Source organism: Hypanus sabinus, chromosome 19 (genome assembly GCF_030144855.1).
Source record: "Hypanus sabinus isolate sHypSab1 chromosome 19, sHypSab1.hap1, whole genome shotgun sequence".
NCBI lineage: Eukaryota > Metazoa > Chordata > Chondrichthyes > Myliobatiformes > Dasyatidae > Hypanus > Hypanus sabinus.
This window is the reverse complement of record NC_082724.1, coordinates 19,667,428-19,687,745: the sequence shown is the minus strand read 5'-3', so window position 1 is coordinate 19,687,745 and position 20,318 is coordinate 19,667,428. Positions and strand designations below refer to the sequence as shown.

General features: G+C 36.5%; 1 protein-coding gene across 1 annotated transcript in view; it reads left to right on the top strand.

Annotated features, from left to right (window-relative positions):
* wnk2 (WNK lysine deficient protein kinase 2) overlaps window positions 1–19,846 on the top strand; it is a 174,251-nt gene extending 154,405 nt beyond the window's left edge. The window contains exons 24-27 of the mRNA XM_059944123.1: window positions 1,408–1,506; window positions 16,693–16,734; window positions 17,082–17,362; window positions 17,919–19,846. Of these exons, the coding sequence (XP_059800106.1) occupies window positions 1,408–1,506; window positions 16,693–16,734; window positions 17,082–17,362; window positions 17,919–18,272 (776 nt within the window). The 3' untranslated portion in view covers window positions 18,273–19,846. The remainder of the gene's footprint in view (window positions 1–1,407; window positions 1,507–16,692; window positions 16,735–17,081; window positions 17,363–17,918) is intronic.
* Window positions 19,847–20,318: the final 472 nt, after the last annotated feature.

The following is a 20,318-nucleotide window of genomic DNA, read 5'->3' as shown; positions in this document are numbered from 1 at the left end:
TGACCCTCTCCACCTGTGATCCTCCATGGCTCAAGGACCTCTGGTTTCCCTCTCCTGAAGTCTACAATGAGTTCCTTGGTCTTACTGACATTGAGTGAGAGGTTGTTGTTATTACACCACTCAGGCAAGTTTTGAATCTCCCTCCTTTATGCTGATTTGCAAGCCAGAAGTGAGATATTGTGCAGAAAATATCTACTGAAGCCACTTTTGACAATTTTGAGTGCAATACCAAATGGTGTTGGTATTTTTAAAACAGCAAGTTGTGTACAGTGTGGGAGAAGTCAGAAATTACATTTAATTGTTAGGGATAATAAGACTAATTACATTTGCCATTACACTTTAAAAATATAAATATTGCTGATGTATTTTAAGTTGTATGGTAAAATTGACTCAATGTTTAACTGTTCTCATGATTCACTGTTAATGTTTTCTGATATCTAAAATTCAGTTCTTTTAAAATTGTTGGGGCAGCCTGTAGCAACATTGGGTTGTATTCTCAAGTTGCCTGTTCCTCTCCCATTCTCTCCCACCACCATTTATCTTATTTGATCCAGATGCAGAGGATCGCTCTTGGTGACACTCTGCATCTTGGAATTGAGTAGTTTGTGCATTGTCACTCCGTCGCTTCATCCCAGAAAGTCCAGACAACCTTTGACAGGTTTGTGCCTGACAAGCTGGCAGGCTTCTTTATTTTTTAAATATATCTGATAGGAATGAATGCTTAAAATTATTAAAATTGCTCTACATAAAATTTTACAATATTACACAAAGAGGAATATGGGAGACTGCAAAAGAGTGAAATCCGTGGAGGAGCATTGAATCAAACTCAATTTCTTCATTATATCATGCATGTGTGGTATTGCTGATGTTGCTTATTTCATTGTGTAATGATGATGAATGCTAAGTTTCCTTTTTTTTTGCAAAATTCAGTTCAAAGTGTTTCAAAATGTTTGAAATCCTTTTTTTAAGAAATAAAATTTACTTAGTCATTATGTTTACAAATTCACAAAAATCAAATTTAACATCTTTTCATTTAATCGATGTTGCAAGCATTGCTTGTAATCTGTGGTTCAGCATTTACTAATAAGATATCAGATTAAGATTATTTCAAGTGAAAGCAATCTTAGCAGATGTCCAAAGGTACCTATTTCAAGTTTTCAGTAACCTTTTTTAAGATTTTAAACCTTGTTGATATGAGAGTTAAATTTGCTTTCCTTCCCCACCCCATTACATCTGTTTGCACATAAACAATTTTATTTTTAACTATAAATTTTTTTCTTGTATTAAGTAGTTTTAAAAAAAAACTGTCGATGTTATATCCACCCTGCTAAATTATTTAGAATTTTGAGTCACTATTATAAATACTTTACTAGTGTCTTGTTTTTTCCCCTTTATATTCATTTGCAGGCTGGACGGTTTTCCACCAAACGTCTGAGAGAGTGACCTATAAATCTAATAGCAAACCTCGTACCAGATTCCTCAGTGGACCTGTGTCTTTGTCCATCTGTTTGTATTTGTTCTTTTGTATTTAAACTAATCATCCCATCTTCTCTTGCTGTCTTAGTCCATTCTATATTTCTGCAGGAAGCCTGCTTTTTTTAGCCGTTTTTAATTTATTGGTTATCATTGCACATTTTCATTTCATATACAAATGCTTTAGTGCACTGCTTTTGGCTTATCACTAAATAATAAAGGCATATGTGGAAGAGCTCATCTTCTCTGCATAAAATATAAAGTTAATATGGAAAATTTATTAAGTGTACCAAAGCTTTTGTATTTTGGTCTAATTTGTTTTTAAGTAGTGGTTTTAGTTTTCTCAAAATATTACAAATATACAAGTGTGCTTCCCTAGCATCTAATCTCACCAAAAATGGAGAACTCAGAGCTCCTCTGGAAGACTGGTCTCTTTCACACATGTTTCGACAATGAAGACTTGCATGTAACAAGCTGGATACTTAGCTGTGTATCTCCTTGATGCAATACTAGGAAGGTCACTGGAGGCTACAACTCCTATTTAAGGACTGTTGAACGTTTTATTGTTTTTACACTGTTGTATCTTTGAGATGTCTGCATGTGAAAAATGCTAAAACACCAGTGCTCCAGTTAGTATTCAAAATAATTGCCTAACCTGGTTTTCTATAAGCTTTATGCAGCTCATACATTTGAATATTTTCTATTCACTTATCACACTTGTAACCATGCCATCATTTTACTACTAGTTCATAAATTGTTAAGAAAAAGATATTTAGGATGTTCTAATTAGTGATATAGATTATAATTATTTCTGTGCCAGATATACTTTGTCATCAAAATTCTGGCTGGAGCACTAGAATTGATCCAGTTGTGTCATGTAAATTACCATCCTTATAACATGATTTGTTTTAAGGCTACCTCTTAAAGAAAAAACACTGTCCTTCTCCAAAAAACTCACTTTAATTTTTAAGATGACTTTGAACAAAACTTTGTGCTCTCAGTGCTTGGGAAAAATGTTTTAGGTTTTCAAAAACTTCAGTATTATTCTTGGGCAGAGCCTGTTGTTAGACATCTAGACAATGATTCTGAACAACAGCTTGCTAAGAGCAAAGACTTATATACACTCTCCTCAAATATTATCTGCAGACAAGTTAGTGCTACATAGCAAACACTAGTGTTTACCATGCTTCTTAGATTTAGGCAGCTATCTATATTTCAGGAAATTAACTCAATATTGAAATGTTTGTTGTATATTTATTTAGCAATACAGTGCAGATTAGGTCCTTCCAGCCCTGAGAGCTAAATAACCCCAGCAATCCCCAACAACCCTGATTTAACTCTAACCTAATCATGAAACAATTTGCAATGATCAGTTAACCTACCTGGTATGTCTTTGGACTGTGGGAGGAAACTGGAGCACTGGAGCTAATCATTTAAGAATTTGGAACACCTGTTCTAATTTTATTTTATGAATTATTAATGTATAAAGTCTGTAAGGCAATTTTTAAAATTTGCCTAGGTACTTTGGAAATAGATATTTATTATGCATTTTTTTGCTTTCAGAATGTTCTAGTTTAAGTTATTTTCCATAATTTACTGATTGATAGTTGGTGATATTTTTCCAGTTATTGTACAACATTTAAATGGTACTCTGAGCACATAGTTTTGTACCTTATTATGAAACACAATTTGATTAGTTTTCTTAATTAGAATTTTAAAAAAACTTTCTTCCATGAATTCTTTAAAAAATAACATTTGTGTATTATTTTTCAATGTATAAAGGTATATTGTCCTATCAGGTCCTGAAGGCCATTAAAATTATGTAAAGTGACAAATTTTGAGATTTTTGTTTCAAAGAAATGTCCAGTTGAAGTTTTGACATCATTAATCTAAATTAGGTACTTTTTCTGCTGATTAATTTCTTTGAATACTTTGAATCATATGTAGTTTAAATTTTAAATGTTTTGAATGGTATGTGGTTATGAATTATGGTTTTCATTGCAGATTTTTTATTGAAAATTTTAGACTTTGCCCATGTGTGCATACATAATCTATTTTCGTAAAGAAATCCTATATTATTATGTCAATTGTATGGTAATTGCAACACACTATTGAAATTAGGGTGCGGTGATGCTAAAAATCTTGCAATTTTATTTTTGTAGTATTACTAAAGTAAGTCAATTGAGTTTCTCTCAATGATGTATGATACACTACTGTATTTGTTAGTGTCATATACCATTATTTTAGAGGAAGTCAATTGATTTATTTTAGCAATACCATATATTTAAAAATGTAAGACTCCCAAGATTTTTGGTGTCAAAAGTGATTAGATGAAGGAAAATCCTCTAGATGTGGAGGGACTTGAAGATGTTTGGAGAATAAATTGGGATTAATGTAGGAGTAGCGTAAGTGTGTAGTCAGTGGCCATTATGGACTCAGTGAGCAGAAGGGCCTATTTCCATTTGGATCTCTCATGTCTGTTTAAAAAAAATTAAATGAAATGTAAATTAAATGAAATGAAAAATTAAATGAAATGCTAGGAACATTCTGCTCAGGCAGCATCCACTCAGAAAGCAGTAGTACTAACATTGCATATTATATAGTTACTTGTTTACAATCCTGAAGTGCTGTCTCTGCTTCTATCTTACTGCTGATGCTAATTGACCTATTGAGTGTTCCCAGTGTTTTTGTTCCTGAACAATTTCACAAATTTCCTGTAATTGCATAGTTTTCCAGTTGGTTGTATATCATGCGGGATGCTTCCCAATCTATCGAATGAAGCTCAAGGGGTTTTGGAAATTGAAACAAGTGAATGGGTTGTTATAAACACTGGAAATTCTGCAGATGTTTGAAATCCAAAGCAACACATCCAAATTGCTGGAGGAATTCAGCAAGTCAGGCAGCAACTATGGAAATGAATAAACAGTTGACGTTTTGGGCTGAGGCCCTTCTTCAGGACTGGAACAGAAGGCGGAAGATGCCAGAAAAGGTGGGAGAGGAAGGGGGATAGGCAGATGGTGATAAGTGAAGCCAGGCGAGAAGGAAAGATAAAATGCTGGAGAGGAAGGAGTCTGATGGGAGAGGAGAGCAGATCATTGGAGAAAGGGAAGGAGATCCAGGAGGAGGTGATAGACAGATCAGAAAAAGAAAGAGGCAGGAGTGGAGAATAGAACAAGGGGAAGGGGAGGGAATGTTCTTTACCGGAAGGAGCAATAGATATTGATGCCATCAGATTAGAGGTTACCCAAATGGAATATAAGGTGTTGCCACAATATGAGGCCATGTACCGACATGTCAGAATGGGAATCTGAATTAAAATGCTTGGCCACCGTGGAGTTCTGCTTTTGGCGGATGGAGCAGAGATGCTCAATGAAGAGGTCCCTCAATTGTTGTTATATGTCACTTTTAGCACCAAAGCACTCTAGGTGAGGCAATAGCCGCTGATAGCCCCAAGTAATTTTCTCCTTGGGACAGCTTTTGGAAAATATTGGTGCAGGTAAGCTTTATAAATTATTTTCCCACATCAGATATTTGTATTTACCAGAGGAGATTTCATATTTGTGCAAGATAGTTTTTTGAAATATTCCCTTACAGATAAATCATTTTTAAAGTTTATTTTTAACACACCAATACAACCAAAAGTTTAGCTTTATAATAATAGATGTAGAAAATCCATGCTTGCCAGTATGCCGACGTGTAACACAATTTCTGGTACTATGTGAATGATCTAAAATTTGATTTATCAATCCAATCTGACACCAATCTATGCATAACATTTTTTTTTAAATTCAAAGCCCTTCTTACATGTGCATACATACACATAGGGGCCACTAAGCACATGCCATAGCATCAAACAGCATGCAGAGCACATGTGATGATCTTTAACTGTGTGTACATGGTTCTTCAACAAACTGGGTTTCCCTCTTTGGGAGCAGGTCTAGTAGCAACACAATAATTTCCAATGTGAATTTTATACATATATTTGATACTCCCATTTATTTGTAGTAGCCAGATCAGATCAGTATAGCATCTCCTTATCTTGAGAATAGAAGACAAGTCTTCTATCTTTCCTTCTCAGCAGAAATTTTCATCACAGACAAATACATGAGGGGGGACTGAAATTAACTACTCCACCCTGCTCCCAGCTCCCCCCAGCCCCATTGCAGTGGTGGACCTGGATGTGAGTTTGAGTACAAAGTGATATTAGCTTCCTGGATACAAATAACTTATTTTAATAGTAATCATTTGTGCTAGCAAGTGGTCACTATTGGAATCAGTTATTTGTATTCCAAACTTTCAATTTTTTTGTAAAGAGTGTGATCAATTAGAATTTTGCATCAAAACAACTGCACGTGATTAACTATGAAAGAGTATCAATTTATGCATTCACATTTAACCAGGTATTGACAAATTTACTGTTTATACATTGTTTATTTCCTTTATTTGAAGCTGACTTTGCAAATGTATTTGATACATAATGCTATTGTAGGTAAAATGGATGATAAGTCAAAAAAATTAACCATTCTTAGCATGTTAAAAGTATTGTAGAGCAAGCAGAAACATCTGCAGATTGTGGCTGTGACATCAGACATATGTAGCAGATATTGTTCCTTGCCAGAACTAGTGATTGGCATAGAAAATGATTTATCATAGTATATCATTAGTTACTGTGGAACTTCTAAGTTTATCACTTGGGCTATTATACTTAACCATTAAATCCCAGATTATTCTGGTATGAAATTTTTTCATACACTGTTATCTTTGAAAAGTGTCATTCCTTGAGTGCAATACAACATTGATTATGTCTCATCAAAAACCAAAAAGCACTGCAGATGGTGGAATCATGGTATCTTTGGACAGAGAAAACTAATTAACATACAGGTCAATGCCTTTTGATCAGAACTGAGAAAAGCTAGAAATTAAATATATTTCTTCTTACAGAGAAGGGATATGGCTGGAGACAACAGAAGTCATGTCTATGAAAGTGGACACAATGGTGGTTAATAATATCTAAATTACTGTGTGTTTATTTGTTCAATATTCACATTGTATGACAATGTCTTGATTTTCTGGGTGCATTAATAATTTCTGTGGGAAATCTTACGAATCTGGAAAGGAATAATGTAAAGTTGTTTTCCAAGAGATTCTGTTCCATTTAAATGACTGATAGCTTATCTCTTTCTTACCTCCACCCTAACAACTCGTCTCTTTCATACTCACTCTCCTGTCCCCATCTGCACTCTATTCAATCAGTCTGCCTTCCCCTATGGCTGCCCCTCCCCACCTTGCCAAGGTACTCTTTCCTCTCTGACCACTCCACTTTGGTGGTCCTCCACATTTTGACACTGCCCCTTACCTGCAAACTCTCCCCTGATTCACACACGTGGTCTCCCCTCTCCTTCTGGGTACCTGTCTGGCCCCCACTACTTATCTCTTCATGAGAAAAATTAATTGGGCAGCACCCAATTGAAGATCGGAACCCTAAGAAGACATAGTTCACTCAGATTCACTGACCAGAAAAGGCAGCGACTCACAGTAAACAAAGTACACTGCAGATGCTGTGGTCAAATCAACATGTACAAAAGCGGAATGAACTTAGCAGGTCGGGCAGCATCCATTGAAGTGAGCAGTCAACATATCGGGCCGAGTCCTGACAAAGGGTCTCGGCCCGAAACGTTGACTGCTCAATTCAACGGATGCTGCCCGACCTGTGCTGAGTTCATCCAGCTTGTGTAAGCAACTCACAATAGTTTGATACTTCGCAGTAGTCAATCATCATTTGAGATTGATTGACAAGAACAAGTTAAAGAAAGGCAGGGACAAGCGGACAAGCTATTGTTGGAGTGGTCAGTTAGAGTGGGGTTTTGAGGCTTTACCTCTTCAAGACTTCAGCGAGGAGAGGCTTCAGTCAGAGAAGGCAAAAAAGCTGTAGGTAGAGTGTCTTACTCCCCCAACAGTGTATTGTTTTTCCTTTTTTATGGTTACTCTGTTAGGAACAGTAGAGGTGTCAGGCAGGGTAGTGGATGTCTTTTTGCAGGATGTGGGAAGGCAGGGACCCTTGTGATTATACCTACAAGAAATGCATTCAGCTGCAGCTTCGAACACTCTGTGTTAATGAGCTGGATCTGGATGAACTCCAGATCATTTGGGAGGCTGAAGGAGTAGTAGATAGGACATATAGAGGTAGTTGCACTGAAAGTGCAGGACACAGAAAACTGGGTGATAGTCAAGAAGGGGAATGGGCTTAAGCAGCCAGTGGCAATCTCCCCCCCCCCCCCCCCCCCAGCAATAGGTTTGGGTACTGCTGGGGCAGACGACCTAACAGAGGAAAGTCACAGCAGTCAGGTCATTGGCACTGAATCTGGCTCTGTAACTCGGAAGGGAAGGGGCAGAAGAGGTGAAATGTGGTGATAGGTGGACTCGCTAGTTAGAACAGAAAGGAGGTTCTGTGGATGAGAACGAGATTCCTGGATGGCGCGTTGTCACCAGGGTTTAGAATATCTCGGATTGAGTCCTCAGCATTCTTAAGTGAAAAGTGAACAGCCAAAGGTCATGGTCCATGTCAGCACCAATGACAAAGGTGGGAAAAGTGATGAGTTCAGAAAATTAGGTGCCAAGTTAAAGGACAGAACATCCAGGGCTGTGATCTCAAGATTACTACCTGTGCCAAGTGTGAGAGAGGCCAGAAATAGCAAGATCACATAGTTTAAGGCTAAATAGTTAGTGTAGAAGGGAAGGCAGAGGATTTTTGGATCATTGGCTCTCTTCCAGGGAAGGTTGGACCTGTACAGAAGAGACAGTTTGCACCTGAACTGAAAGGGGGGTGGGGGGGCTAATATCTTAGAGGGAAGTTTTGCTATTACTGTATGGGGGGGGGGGGGGGGGGATGGGAACGAAAGACTGATGTTGATGAGACCTCAAGCAAAGTCAGGAATCAAAAGGTCTGACTAATGTCCTGAGCTGTGTATATTTAAATGCAAAAAGCAGCGTAGGATAGGCAAATGAGCTCAGGGCATTGATCAACACCTAGAATTGTGATATTGTAGCCACTAGTGGACTTGGTTGCAAGAGGGACAGGACAAGTAGCTTAATACTTCAAGGTTCCTTTGTTTTAGATGTGGCAGAGCAGAAGGGATTAAAGGAGTGGTGGCTTTACTAGTCAAGGAAGATGTCATGGCAGTAGTCAGACAGGACACACTTGAGAACTTGTCTAGTGAGGCGTTATGGGTGGAACTGAGTAATAAGAATGATATGACCAGCATCCAACAGTCCAAGATATTTAGAGGAACAAATTTGTAGAAGCATTGCAGACTTGCAAGAAGCATGAGGTTGTTATAGTAGATTTTAACCTTCTACATATTGACTGGGACTCCCATACTGTAAAAGGAGTACATGGGATAGAATTTGTCAAATGTGTTCTGGAAAGGTTCCTTAATCAGTACATAGAAGTCTTAATGAGAGAGTGCACAGTACTTGATCTGCTGTTAGGGAATGAGTAAGGACAGAAGTTTGTGTAAGGGAACACTTTGAATCTAGTGATCATGATGCTATTAGTTTCAAAGTAAATGTGGGAAAAGATAGGTCTGGTCCACAGGCTGAGATTCTAAATTGATTGTGTAGCCAAGTTTCCATCGAACTCAATATATAAGCTTGCTGATGTCACCACAATTGTAGGCTGTATCTTGAGTAATGTTGAGTGTAAGTACAGAGAGGAAATTAAGAACCTGGTGGCATGGTGCAAAGACAATAACCTATCCCTCAACAACAGCAAGATGAAGGAATTGGTTGTTGACTTCAGAAGGAGTAGCTGACCGCACAACCCCATCTACATTGGTGGTGCACAGGTGGAACAGGTCAAAAGCTTTAAGTTCCTCGGGGTGAATATCACAAATGACCTGACTTGGTCTAACCAAGCAGAGTCCACTGCCAAGAAGGCCCATTAGTGCCATCACACAAACCAAGCTTCCATCCTTGGGCTCACTTTACACCGCACGCTGTTGGAGCAGTGCTACCAAGATAATCAAGGACACGATCCACCCAGCTAACACACTTTTTGTCCCTCTTCCCTCCGGGAGAAGGTTCAGGAGCTTGAAGATTCATACAGTCAGATTTGGGAACAGCTTCTTTCCAACTGTGATAAAACTGCTGAATGGATCCTGACCCGGATCTGGGCCGTACCTTCCAAATATCCGGACCTGTCTTGCACTACCTTACTTACCCTTTTCTATTTTCTAATTATGATTTATAATTTAAATTTTTATTATATTTACTTTGATTTGTACTTCATATTTGTACTGCGAAGCGCAGAATCAAATATCGCTGTGATGATTGTACGCCCTAGTATCGATTGGTGACAATAAAGTAAAGTAAATTGGAGCCTGGTCAATTTTGGTGGTACCAGAAAGGATCTGGCAAGTGTGGAATGAGACAGTATGCTTTCTGGCAAAGACAGTATGTGTGAGGCCTTCAAAAGTGAAGTCTTGAGAACACAAAGCTTGTATGTGTTTGTAAGAATTAAAGAAAGACAAAGATAACTAGTGTTGGGAAACTTGGTTTTCATGAGATATTGAGGCCCTGGTTGGGGGGAAGAGGGGAAGGAGGTGCATTACAGGTATAGGCAGGTAGGAAGAAATAAGGTGCTTATGGAGAAATGCAAGAAAATGCTTAACGAATCTGGAGGGCTAAAAGAAGGCATGAGATTGCCTTAGCAGACAAGGTGAAGGACAATCTTGAGGGATACTACAGATATGTTAAGAGCAAAAGGATTGCAAGTGACATAATTGGTCCAATGGAAGATCAGAATGGTAATCTATTCGTGGAGCGAAAAGAGATGGGGGAGATCCTAAAAAAGTCTTTGCATCTGTGTTTACTCGGGAGATGGACACAGACTATAGATGTGATACAAAGCAGCTGCGAGGTCATGGACCCTATACAGATTACAGAGGAGGAGGTGTTTGCTGTCTTGAGGCAAGTTAGGGTGGATAAATCTCCAGAGCCTGGCAAGGTGTTCTCTCCAACTCTGTGGAAGGCTAGTGCAGAAATTGCCGTGGCCCTAGTGGAAATGTTTAATCATCATTGGTGATAGATGAGGTGCTAATAGATTGGAAGTTGGCCATTGTTATTCCACTGTTTAAGAAAGGCTCTAAAATAAACCAGGAAATTATCAATTGGTGAGCCTGACATCAGTAGTGGGAAAGTTACTGGAAGGTATTCTAAAGAACTGGATATGAGTAATTGGATAGACATAGACTGTTTATGGATAGTCAACATTACTTCATGCATGGTAGGTCATGTATAACCAATCTTAGTTTTTCAAGGAAGTTACAAGAAAAATTAATGAAGGCAAGGCAGTGGTTGTTGTCTACATGGACTTTAGCAAGGCATTTGGCAAGGTCCCACGTGGGAGGTTGGACATGGAGGTTCAGTGATTTTTGGGCATTCAAAGTGAAGTAGTAAATTCGAGATTGGTGCTAGGTCAGTTACTTTTGGTCATCTATATGTATGATCTGGATGGTAATTTGATTAACTGGATCAGCAAGTATGCAGTTTACACCAAGGTTGGGGTGTATAGACAGCAAAGAAGAATATCATGGCTTACAGTGGTATCTAGACCAGCTGGAAAATGGCAGATGGAATTTAACACAGATCAGTGCGAGGTGTTGGATGACCCAGGATAGGTCTTACATGGTGATTGGTAGGGCACTGAGGTGTGCAGTGGAGCTGGGAATACAGGTCCATAATTCTTTGAAAGTGGTGTCAGAGGTTTATAGGGTCATAAAGAAAGCTTTTGACATAGTGGACTACACAAATTAAATTATTGAGACAGGAGGTGAGGTGTTATGCTAAAGTTGGATAAGAGATCTGTGAGGCCAAATTCGGAGTATTGTGTGCAAACTACGGGAAAGATGTAAATAAAGAGAACAGAGAAAATTTACAAGGATGTTGCTGGGTCTGGAGGACCTGAGTTATATGGAGCGATTGAATAGATTAGGACTGTGTTCCTTGGACTACAGAAGATTGAGAGGAAATTTGATAGAGGTGTACAAAATTGTGAGGAGTATAGATAGGGTAAATGCAAGCAGGCCTTTTACACTGAGGTTTTGGGACTACAACTAGAGGTCAGAGGTTAAGTGTGAAAGGTAAAAAATTTAAGGGGAGCATATTGAGGATTCACTCATTGAGGATTATGTGGAATGAGCTGCCAGTGCAAATGGTGCATACAAGCTCGATTTCAACACTTTAAGAAAAGTTTGGATAGCTACATGGATGTTAGGGGTATGGAGGGCTATGGTCCCGGTGCAGGTCGATGGGAGGAGGCAGCTTAGATGGACTAGGTAGGCTGAAGGGCCTGTTTCTTTGCTTTTCAATGACTTTGATTTGCATGTCTTTTTTATTTAAACAGAAAGCCATGTACTTCATTTAAAAATTTTTTGTGGGTTCTAACTTTTAACTTTCCCTTTATTATATGTGAATGATTATTAAAATAATTAAGTCTGTGTTCATATATTTAAACTGTGTATGTAATATAATATGGTATTGTGTTTTTCCTTTGTGTTTAGTCAATTGCATCAGATTTTTCTCAGAATCGTAATTAGATGTATCAACTTGCGTGATGCGAATTTATTTGCCTTGTGCCAGCAGTACACTGGAAAGACAAAAACGTTATAAATGACCAAAATAAATAATGTTAAAAAAGGAATATTGAGTTAGTTTTCACAGGTTCATAAACAGTTTAGATATCTGGTGATGGAGGGGAAGAAGCTGCTTCTGAATTATTGAGTGTGGCTCCTGAACCACCATTCCAAAAGTATTAATGAGAGTAATGCCCCAGATGGTGAGGGCCCTTTCTGATGGATGGCTTAGCTCTGTTCCGTTCCTTAAAGAATTGATGAAATGACGTTTTGCTAAGTCCTTTCTACCTCTCTTGAAAGGCCTTCCTATTGTGGATTGTGCTTTTAAAACTGTTACTAACAGAGAAAAAGAACAGGTATGTTTTAGACCCAGTTGACTAGTTATTTCCATTATGTGTGAAGAAGTGGATCTTCATGTGCACGAATTATTGAACTGTTTTGAAGAATCAGTTGTCTGTACTGATTCTCTCAAGTATGGTTCTAGAAACACAATTTTTCCTGCATTCTGGTTTTCAGTATTTTTATCAGCAGAACCAGTGCTGAAAGGTGCTGATATCTGTTTAACAGATCTCTCTATGCCAGGTGCTACTGCAAATTTATAGCTTGCAGAACATGCAAATACTAACCAAATTAACGAAATCAGTTCTTGCATTACTTTGTGCAAGGAAGCAAATTGCTCATTAGTTTATTTTTTGTTAATACCATCTCTTGTTCTTTTGACATTGGTTCAATCTGTAGGGATAATTTCACAATTTATTAGTTGTGGATTTTCATAGGGGGATCTACATTTCCTGTGATCAAAACTTGTACTTTAATGATTCTGTGAAAGGGAATATGGTAGATAATGTGATTTAAGTGCAATCTAAGTATTGTGAATCTTACAATTTGTTCACCATATTATCAGGCTATATGATTTAAATCTAAACTAGTAATTCTTTCCATGTGAGTAAAATAATGAAAACAAATAACTAAGAATGAATCTGCTAATAAATTGCCTCCTTTTTAAAGTTATATGAATCCATTTCAGAGTTCAGTTTGAAAATCTTGATCAATGCAAGCATTTGTTATCTAATCCTATATTTGTATTGAGGTAATCAGTGGCACATATTGTTCTTAAAGGTTAACAGTTGTCTCTGAAATAGATCAATGCCTCTTTAGTAAGATGTACCAAATAATCAATATATCATTGAAAGTGATTTCAGACTTGCCAAAACATCCTATAATTTGGCAGTGCTCAAACAAAGTAAGCCTGAAACGTTTAACAGTAAACACCATATTAGGTAATTGATAATACAGTTGGAAACTTCTTGCTCCCTAAAACTTGAAATATTCTTTTGAATAGTTTCCCATTGACCATAAAAACTTGAATTGCGGCCAAAAACATTCAGTTTAATTTCCCACATGGTGACCTATTTCATGCATAATATTTAGAAGTATGAAGCAGTTTTAATTATAATTTTCATTAACTGACATGATGGGAAATATGGGCTTATTTTAAAAAGTTAATTTTGAACTTTACTAGATTCTTATGGAAAGTCCCTGAATCACTTTGCAGTTATGGTTTCATTCAGTGATTTGCCTGCAAATTACAAGAATTTATTAGCTGTTACCATTGCTTTTCATGTAACCATGCATCTGTGACTTCGAATGAGCATCAATAACGTCTTTCCTGCAAAATATAACCAACACTTTCACCACATTTCAATTTAATTTATTTGGAATATAGCCAGTCATTTTTTAAAAATCAACATTGTGTTTAAAATGTTTAACCAAAGAAATATTCGCAAATTTATGTGCAATTCTGAAATAATGCCCCTAATATCCACAGTCTTTGTTCACTTCAACTTTGCTTGCAGCAAATCTTGTTCTTTAAAAAAAAGAATGGCCATCATAGGGTAGGTGTGGAGATTTCGTCACATCTCCAACATTGAGGCCATATTACACATACTTTGCTAGGTGGCACATTTGCCTGCCCAACACTAGACTCCTGGGAAAAAAAAACTCTATTCTGGAATAAATTCTGTCATGAGCAATGATATCCAGGTGGAGGGGGGAAGGGAATAGCTTCAAGATGTTTCAAACTCTCCAGGAAGGAATGAGTTTTTCTAAAGGTCTAGAATCTCTGGCCCTCTACTGCTTCAAATGGAAAAGGAGTATTTGGGAATGTCAAGAGCATGCATAGGGAGAACTCAGGCTCCATTAAAGTGGAGCTAGGAGCGGATCATCTTGCAAACCAACATTTGATCCTTGTATCAACAACTGTCTGTCCCTTTTGGGGAACTTTTCACATTCTTATTAGAACTCTCAAAAATGGAGTGAAAATAAGTCATCATTTATTCCAAAGAAGTTGATAAAGAGAAGTAATTTTCATTTGAGGTCAAAGTGAGATCATTTGCTAAGATCACCATTATCAATCAAATATGGAATTCTTTACTCTGGGAAAGGTATGAAAGAAAGAATCTAGGTGACTAGTTAAAATGCATACAAGAGAAAATTTAATGCCTGAATACGTGATAATTTGATAGGGTCAAATAACCCATCTCTGTGCTGTGAATTCTGTGAACCATTCTGTATTGTATGATATTCCTGAATTAGTATACTGTGGTATGTTGTGATTGAAAGAATATCTTGGATTTTGCACTGTAAATTGTTTTTCATTGGTATGACCAAATAGTTTACAAGTGTTCTGCTGATCATATCAGGTATTTTCTGGTGAAGCTAGCAAATAATTTCCATCCATTTATTATTTATTTAAGGAATATTCAGTTTTAACATCTATTATTTTTAATGTCCATTGGTGGATTTTACATCCCTGCATCTCAATCCTTGCTGTTAGCAATGAGCATGACTGGATCAGAAACCGCAGAACCAGATATAAAGTTCTCTAAACATTAACAATGTGTTGTGACTCCTGAAAGTCATGCCAGCGGCGTATTTGTCACCAAGTTGAGCATGGGGCCTAAAGTGAGACTAGTAAACTCACACATGGTTAAGTTTTGAATGATGAGGAGACAGCATTCTTTTTTACTGACACTGCTTGCTGTAAGATATTTATTTGGTTTCTGGTAACAAGCAGTAATGTTGCCTTCAAACTGCCTGATCAGCTAATTACATTGATGATTTAAAAAAAATATGTTGAAACACAAAAGAATTGGAATTGATATAAAGTTAGTATCTCTTTGGACAAAGTTTGATAGGGTAGTCACAAATTTAAATGTGCAGTACTGAAATAATGCCCCTTCAGCCAATATCTGTGTTCACTTCACACATTTTAAATGACCCTTTATGAAAACTCAAAATCAAGAAATTGCTGTAATTCTTGCTTATTTTAAGTTAACCATTCCCTTGATTCAACCAGAGAATGTATCACAACCACGGAGCCTGTGGAAGATCCACTAAATCACTGAGGACAAATTCAAAATCTCACTTCTAGGTTGTCTTATCAAATGCAGATAATTTTAACATTGTTACAACTGCAAAATCCAGACTTTTTATTTTAATAGTAGAGTTCACTTCTGCTTTTTGATCCAGATAGTAAAGAAATAATATTGGGCTGAAATTGGGTCTGAGAAGGGGCAAATTGTTTCCCCACCTAAACTTTCCTAACTTGGCTTTGCAGCTACTACATATGACATTCAACAGAGGTGCATCATATTGTTTTATTTGTGGATTAAGTTATTCTGCAAAAATTGTTCTTTAAAGTTGGTATTAAGAACAGTAGTATTTCTTTGCCAGTGTGACTTACTGTTTGGGGCTCACTTGAGAGGAAAGAAGTATTATTTGCAGTGTGTGTGAAGGAAAGGAATCTATAATAGAAAATAACACTTCCCCATAATTGATCTTTTGTACTTGCATATTAATACAAATTTAACTAGGGTTTTAAGGTTTGCAAACATTGTGTTGTGACTTCTGCCCATTGATATCTAATGGCCACAGACCTGCAGAACAATATATCTTTATAAAAATGAATGTTACAGTTTATGTGCAGTCAAACCAATTGGGTTATTCTTAACTCTGGCAATCCAAATTAGCCTTTGTAGTTGGTGGCATTTTATCTGTTCTGCATTCCAAATAATTAGGTTGGGATTTTATTCCAGTCTGTTGGAAAAATAATTTTAATATGGCTTACTTCGTAATTTTTAGATATTTTCCTTGCTGATATTTTTTGAGTTTGTATTTTTGTACAATTTTAGTTTTGGTGAAATTACATTATCATTTCCATTTGAAAACATTAATACTTCTATTTTCAGTAATACTGGTAAAATGCCATTTTTATTATTGGATGAGAAGAAAATTAAAACATTTCAATTTGCAACAATATGCAATTTTTAACACAATGAAAAACTATTATGTGCCTTCTTCTGGAGGTCGTAAGTGCAAACTTTGTTGGTGTGGCTGCACAGTGAATTTTATTAGATTTTATTTTTGTTAAATTGAGTAACAAGATTAGCCTGTTAATTTCTTAATATCTAGACCATTGATTTTTAATCAGCCAAGTTAATAACTTCATATTGCATCATCTGACCATTGTGGATGTTATAAATAGTTTAAGGCCTAACTGTTTTTCTTGTATCATTTTACTTCATAGGGTCTACCCTGAAACGGCTATGCCTAGGCAAAGATCGCAGTAGTAACTATCCAGTTTTTGTTCTGTTCTCCACTACACATAGCATGAGCTTTATTATATTTGATAACATTTAATTATCTTGGTGTTTAATGTGCAAGTTGTTTTACATTTTAGGTTAGATTGGCACATCAGCAATGCACTGTTTGCTTCATTACAAATGCATGTGCTTCTGTTGATTCGTATGCATTATGGATATAATTTAATTTGCACCAACATTGTACTCTAGCATATTGATTTCTTCAGTTTGATTTTATGACTAAATTTTTATTTGCAGTTGCATTTACAAAGATAAATCAGTTAAAATTATGCCATGTTACAATGATTACATTTGATTTTCTTTCCTCTCCCAGGGTCTTCAAGTAGCGCTAGTACAAATCATTCAGTGCAACAGGTCCTGCACCAGCACCAACCCCAGCCCCAGCCCCAACAACAGCAGCCACCTCAACAGCACTCCCAAACAAACAACAGTAATAACAAGAAGGGAACTTTTACAGATGACCTGCATAAGCTTGTTGATGACTGGACCAAAGAAACAGTAGGAGCTGCACAATTCAAGCCTTCTTTAAATCAGCTGAAGCAGAATCAACATAAATTTGATATGGAAGTCAAGCAGAAAATCTCCCAATTTGATGTGAGTAAGAGCTTGGCATCTTTATATCATTCTGTGAAACGATGATGAATGGTCAAAATTTCAGGCTTAAGACACCAAAGTAGACAGGATCTTATGTGAAAGTAATTGACTATGTATTTAAATTCATTCTGGGGAAAACAATTGAACATTTTCATTGACGAAATTGCACTTCCTTGTGTGTGTTTGTCTTTAGATACATTACACCTCATGTAATTCAATTGCTCAGACTATGGTTAAATAAGCTTCAGGTCATGTAGTGCCTGATCTTTCTGGTTAAAATCTGGTTTTCCTACATAAGGAAACATTTAAACTGGGCACACTTTTCATGATAAATGAAAACACTGCCTCTCAGAATAGTACTTCTTAGCAATAGACTTGAAGCTATATTACAATTGATCTGTTGGAAATAAACAAGTCTACTAATTTTACTTTGCCCTTGTGCTTGTCGAATTGTGTATTGGAAATGTTTTTACACCTGCACTTTTTGTTCTAAATCTACTGGAATTGTTTTGTAATGACAGTTTGTCAGTCACATTTCTAAAACTTTTCATTTTAGGGAATAGCTGCACCAGGGAGGATGAGGAAAGTTTCCGCTCCGATGACGTGTCCAGCATCAGCTGCTTTAGCACTAGGAAAGTCAACAATACCACCAGGAATGTCAGCCACTCCTATTCCTGGTACAGTACCTACTTACATGCTGCCTCTTTGTCAGTATGGTGGAATGATCCCAACACCACTATATGGTGTACAATGGCAAGGTCTCTCAAGTTCAGCATCGCAGCCTGGGGTGCTAAATACTCAAGGAATATCTTCATTTCCATCTCTCAGCAAAGGTGGCTTACAGATGTTTCCAGTACCACTCCAGAAACCTATTATAAACCCATCTGGGTCCAACATGAGGACTACTTAGCTTTGTTATGAAGAATCTGATGATAAGGGCATGGGGAAACAATTTTTGAGAACCATTTTATTTAACTGCTTTCTTTATACAGATAAAATTAAATATAAGATGGTAGCTGAATACTATTGGCAGCCAGAGTGGGCTTGCTAGTGCACATAGCCATACACTGCATTGAGCAATCACTGTGAAATATTTTCACAAAGTTGCTGAAAGCTTGATAGTTCTTGGGTGATAGTTGCATTTGTCTTGCAATTCAGACACTTTATATTTTGCTTTGTATATTTAACACTAAAATAAGTTACATTACTTGAATGGATATTGAGATATATTTAATAACCCTGCAGGAGTACAGTGCCTTGAATTATGCTTTTCAGTTTTCACTGGAAAGAAATGTTTAGAAGGGTTTTTTAAGTTTCTACTGTGGTCTGCTGGACATAGTTTAGTTATGAAAGGCTAGATGGTTTACAAGATGTCTATTGGGTAACTTAGCTATCTGCACATGAACAATGAGTATTTATTTGTTGCTTTACTGTCTTTGCCACATGGAAGTAACTAAATGCTGCTAGAATTGTCTGCCTTTTCCAGGGGCTTAATATCACATGCATAAAAAATGATTTAGCTGCTGTTCAATCTACTGCTACTGTAGGATAACAAAACAATTGATTCTAAATTTGTTTAAGAGAAAAAATAAACTTTAAATGCTATGCTTAAGTATCTGCACATATGTTCACCCATGTTGTGGTTTAGAGCAGCACTGAACTTAGTTTAAATTGCAGATTTACCAACAGTATTAACTTGACTCAGTCTGTCTTGTCTTCCATATTTTCTTTTAATTTTCAAGAAATAAACAATTTTAATTTACCAACTCTTAACCATGAACAGATTCAACTGGAGGGAATGTACTTCGGAAATGGCACAGAATGACTTTTATCAGTTTGTTTAGTTAAATTGTACCTTACTCCGCATAATGGTTGCTTTTTCTTTTAGCATAATATATTTTTGGCAAAGGGAACAAATCATACTGTTGTTTTGTTAAGCCTTATGAAGAATGATAAAATACCAAGTGGAACACAAGGGAGTAAGCAAGGCAGATGCAATACTTTACAAATTCGGTTTTGAAGGTCTACTCCTCTTATTTCTTTCCTGCAATATTTTATAGGTACCTGCTGAAAGGCAGAAATGACTTGTGCTGCCAAGCTGTGAAGAATTGTATTGTAACTGTACTTCCGATTATTACCTAAATTATTTTTCTTTGGTTTATACCCTTAATATTCCATCAATTCGGTTAGAATTGGAATTTTATAGAACATTGCGCAGAGTTTTCTGCCTTGGCAAAATATTTCCTGTAGTAAGAGATTTCTGTTCTCTGTTATTTGTATCTTGCATTTATTTGTGTCTATGTTTCATGAGCAAAAATGGAAAATATAACAGAATCAGACATCTAATGCTTGCACTACGAACAATTGGATTGCTCTGCTTGTTAAATAGCTTTTCTTTGTTTTACTGACATGGTCAGTAGCACTCAAATCACAGATTGTAATTGTAAGGATATAAATAAAACATATTTTGTGCTTGACTTTCTATATGCAATTGTAAGTTTTTTGTGTTTTACTAAAGAAAAAAAAATACTTTTCAAAATGTGGGCAATGTTTATTATTTTCATTTAATCTTATATTTTGTCATGAAATGAGGGCCTATTTTAAATTTCCAATATCCCTAAATGGCATAAGTCTGTTCAATAGCATATGAATGAAGACAGCATTTACATTGATGAAGTGTTTCCTTCCCTGAACTTTAAGTGAATCAATTCTAAATTAACAGACCATCTGTTTTAAGTTATTTTTCTAGTTCCAATTAACAAATTACCAAATATAGTGAATTCATGTTTACAAACTTTCTTTGTGATTTTAAACTCTTAAACCAGTTTTTATGAGAAACAGCATAAAAATTGCACTTTCTACACTTTTTCTACCCAGTTATTTATGACTTCAAAAGAAAATGGGCAATGTTAGTTTGCATCTTTTAAAAGAAAGTAAGTTTCAATAAGCTGACATT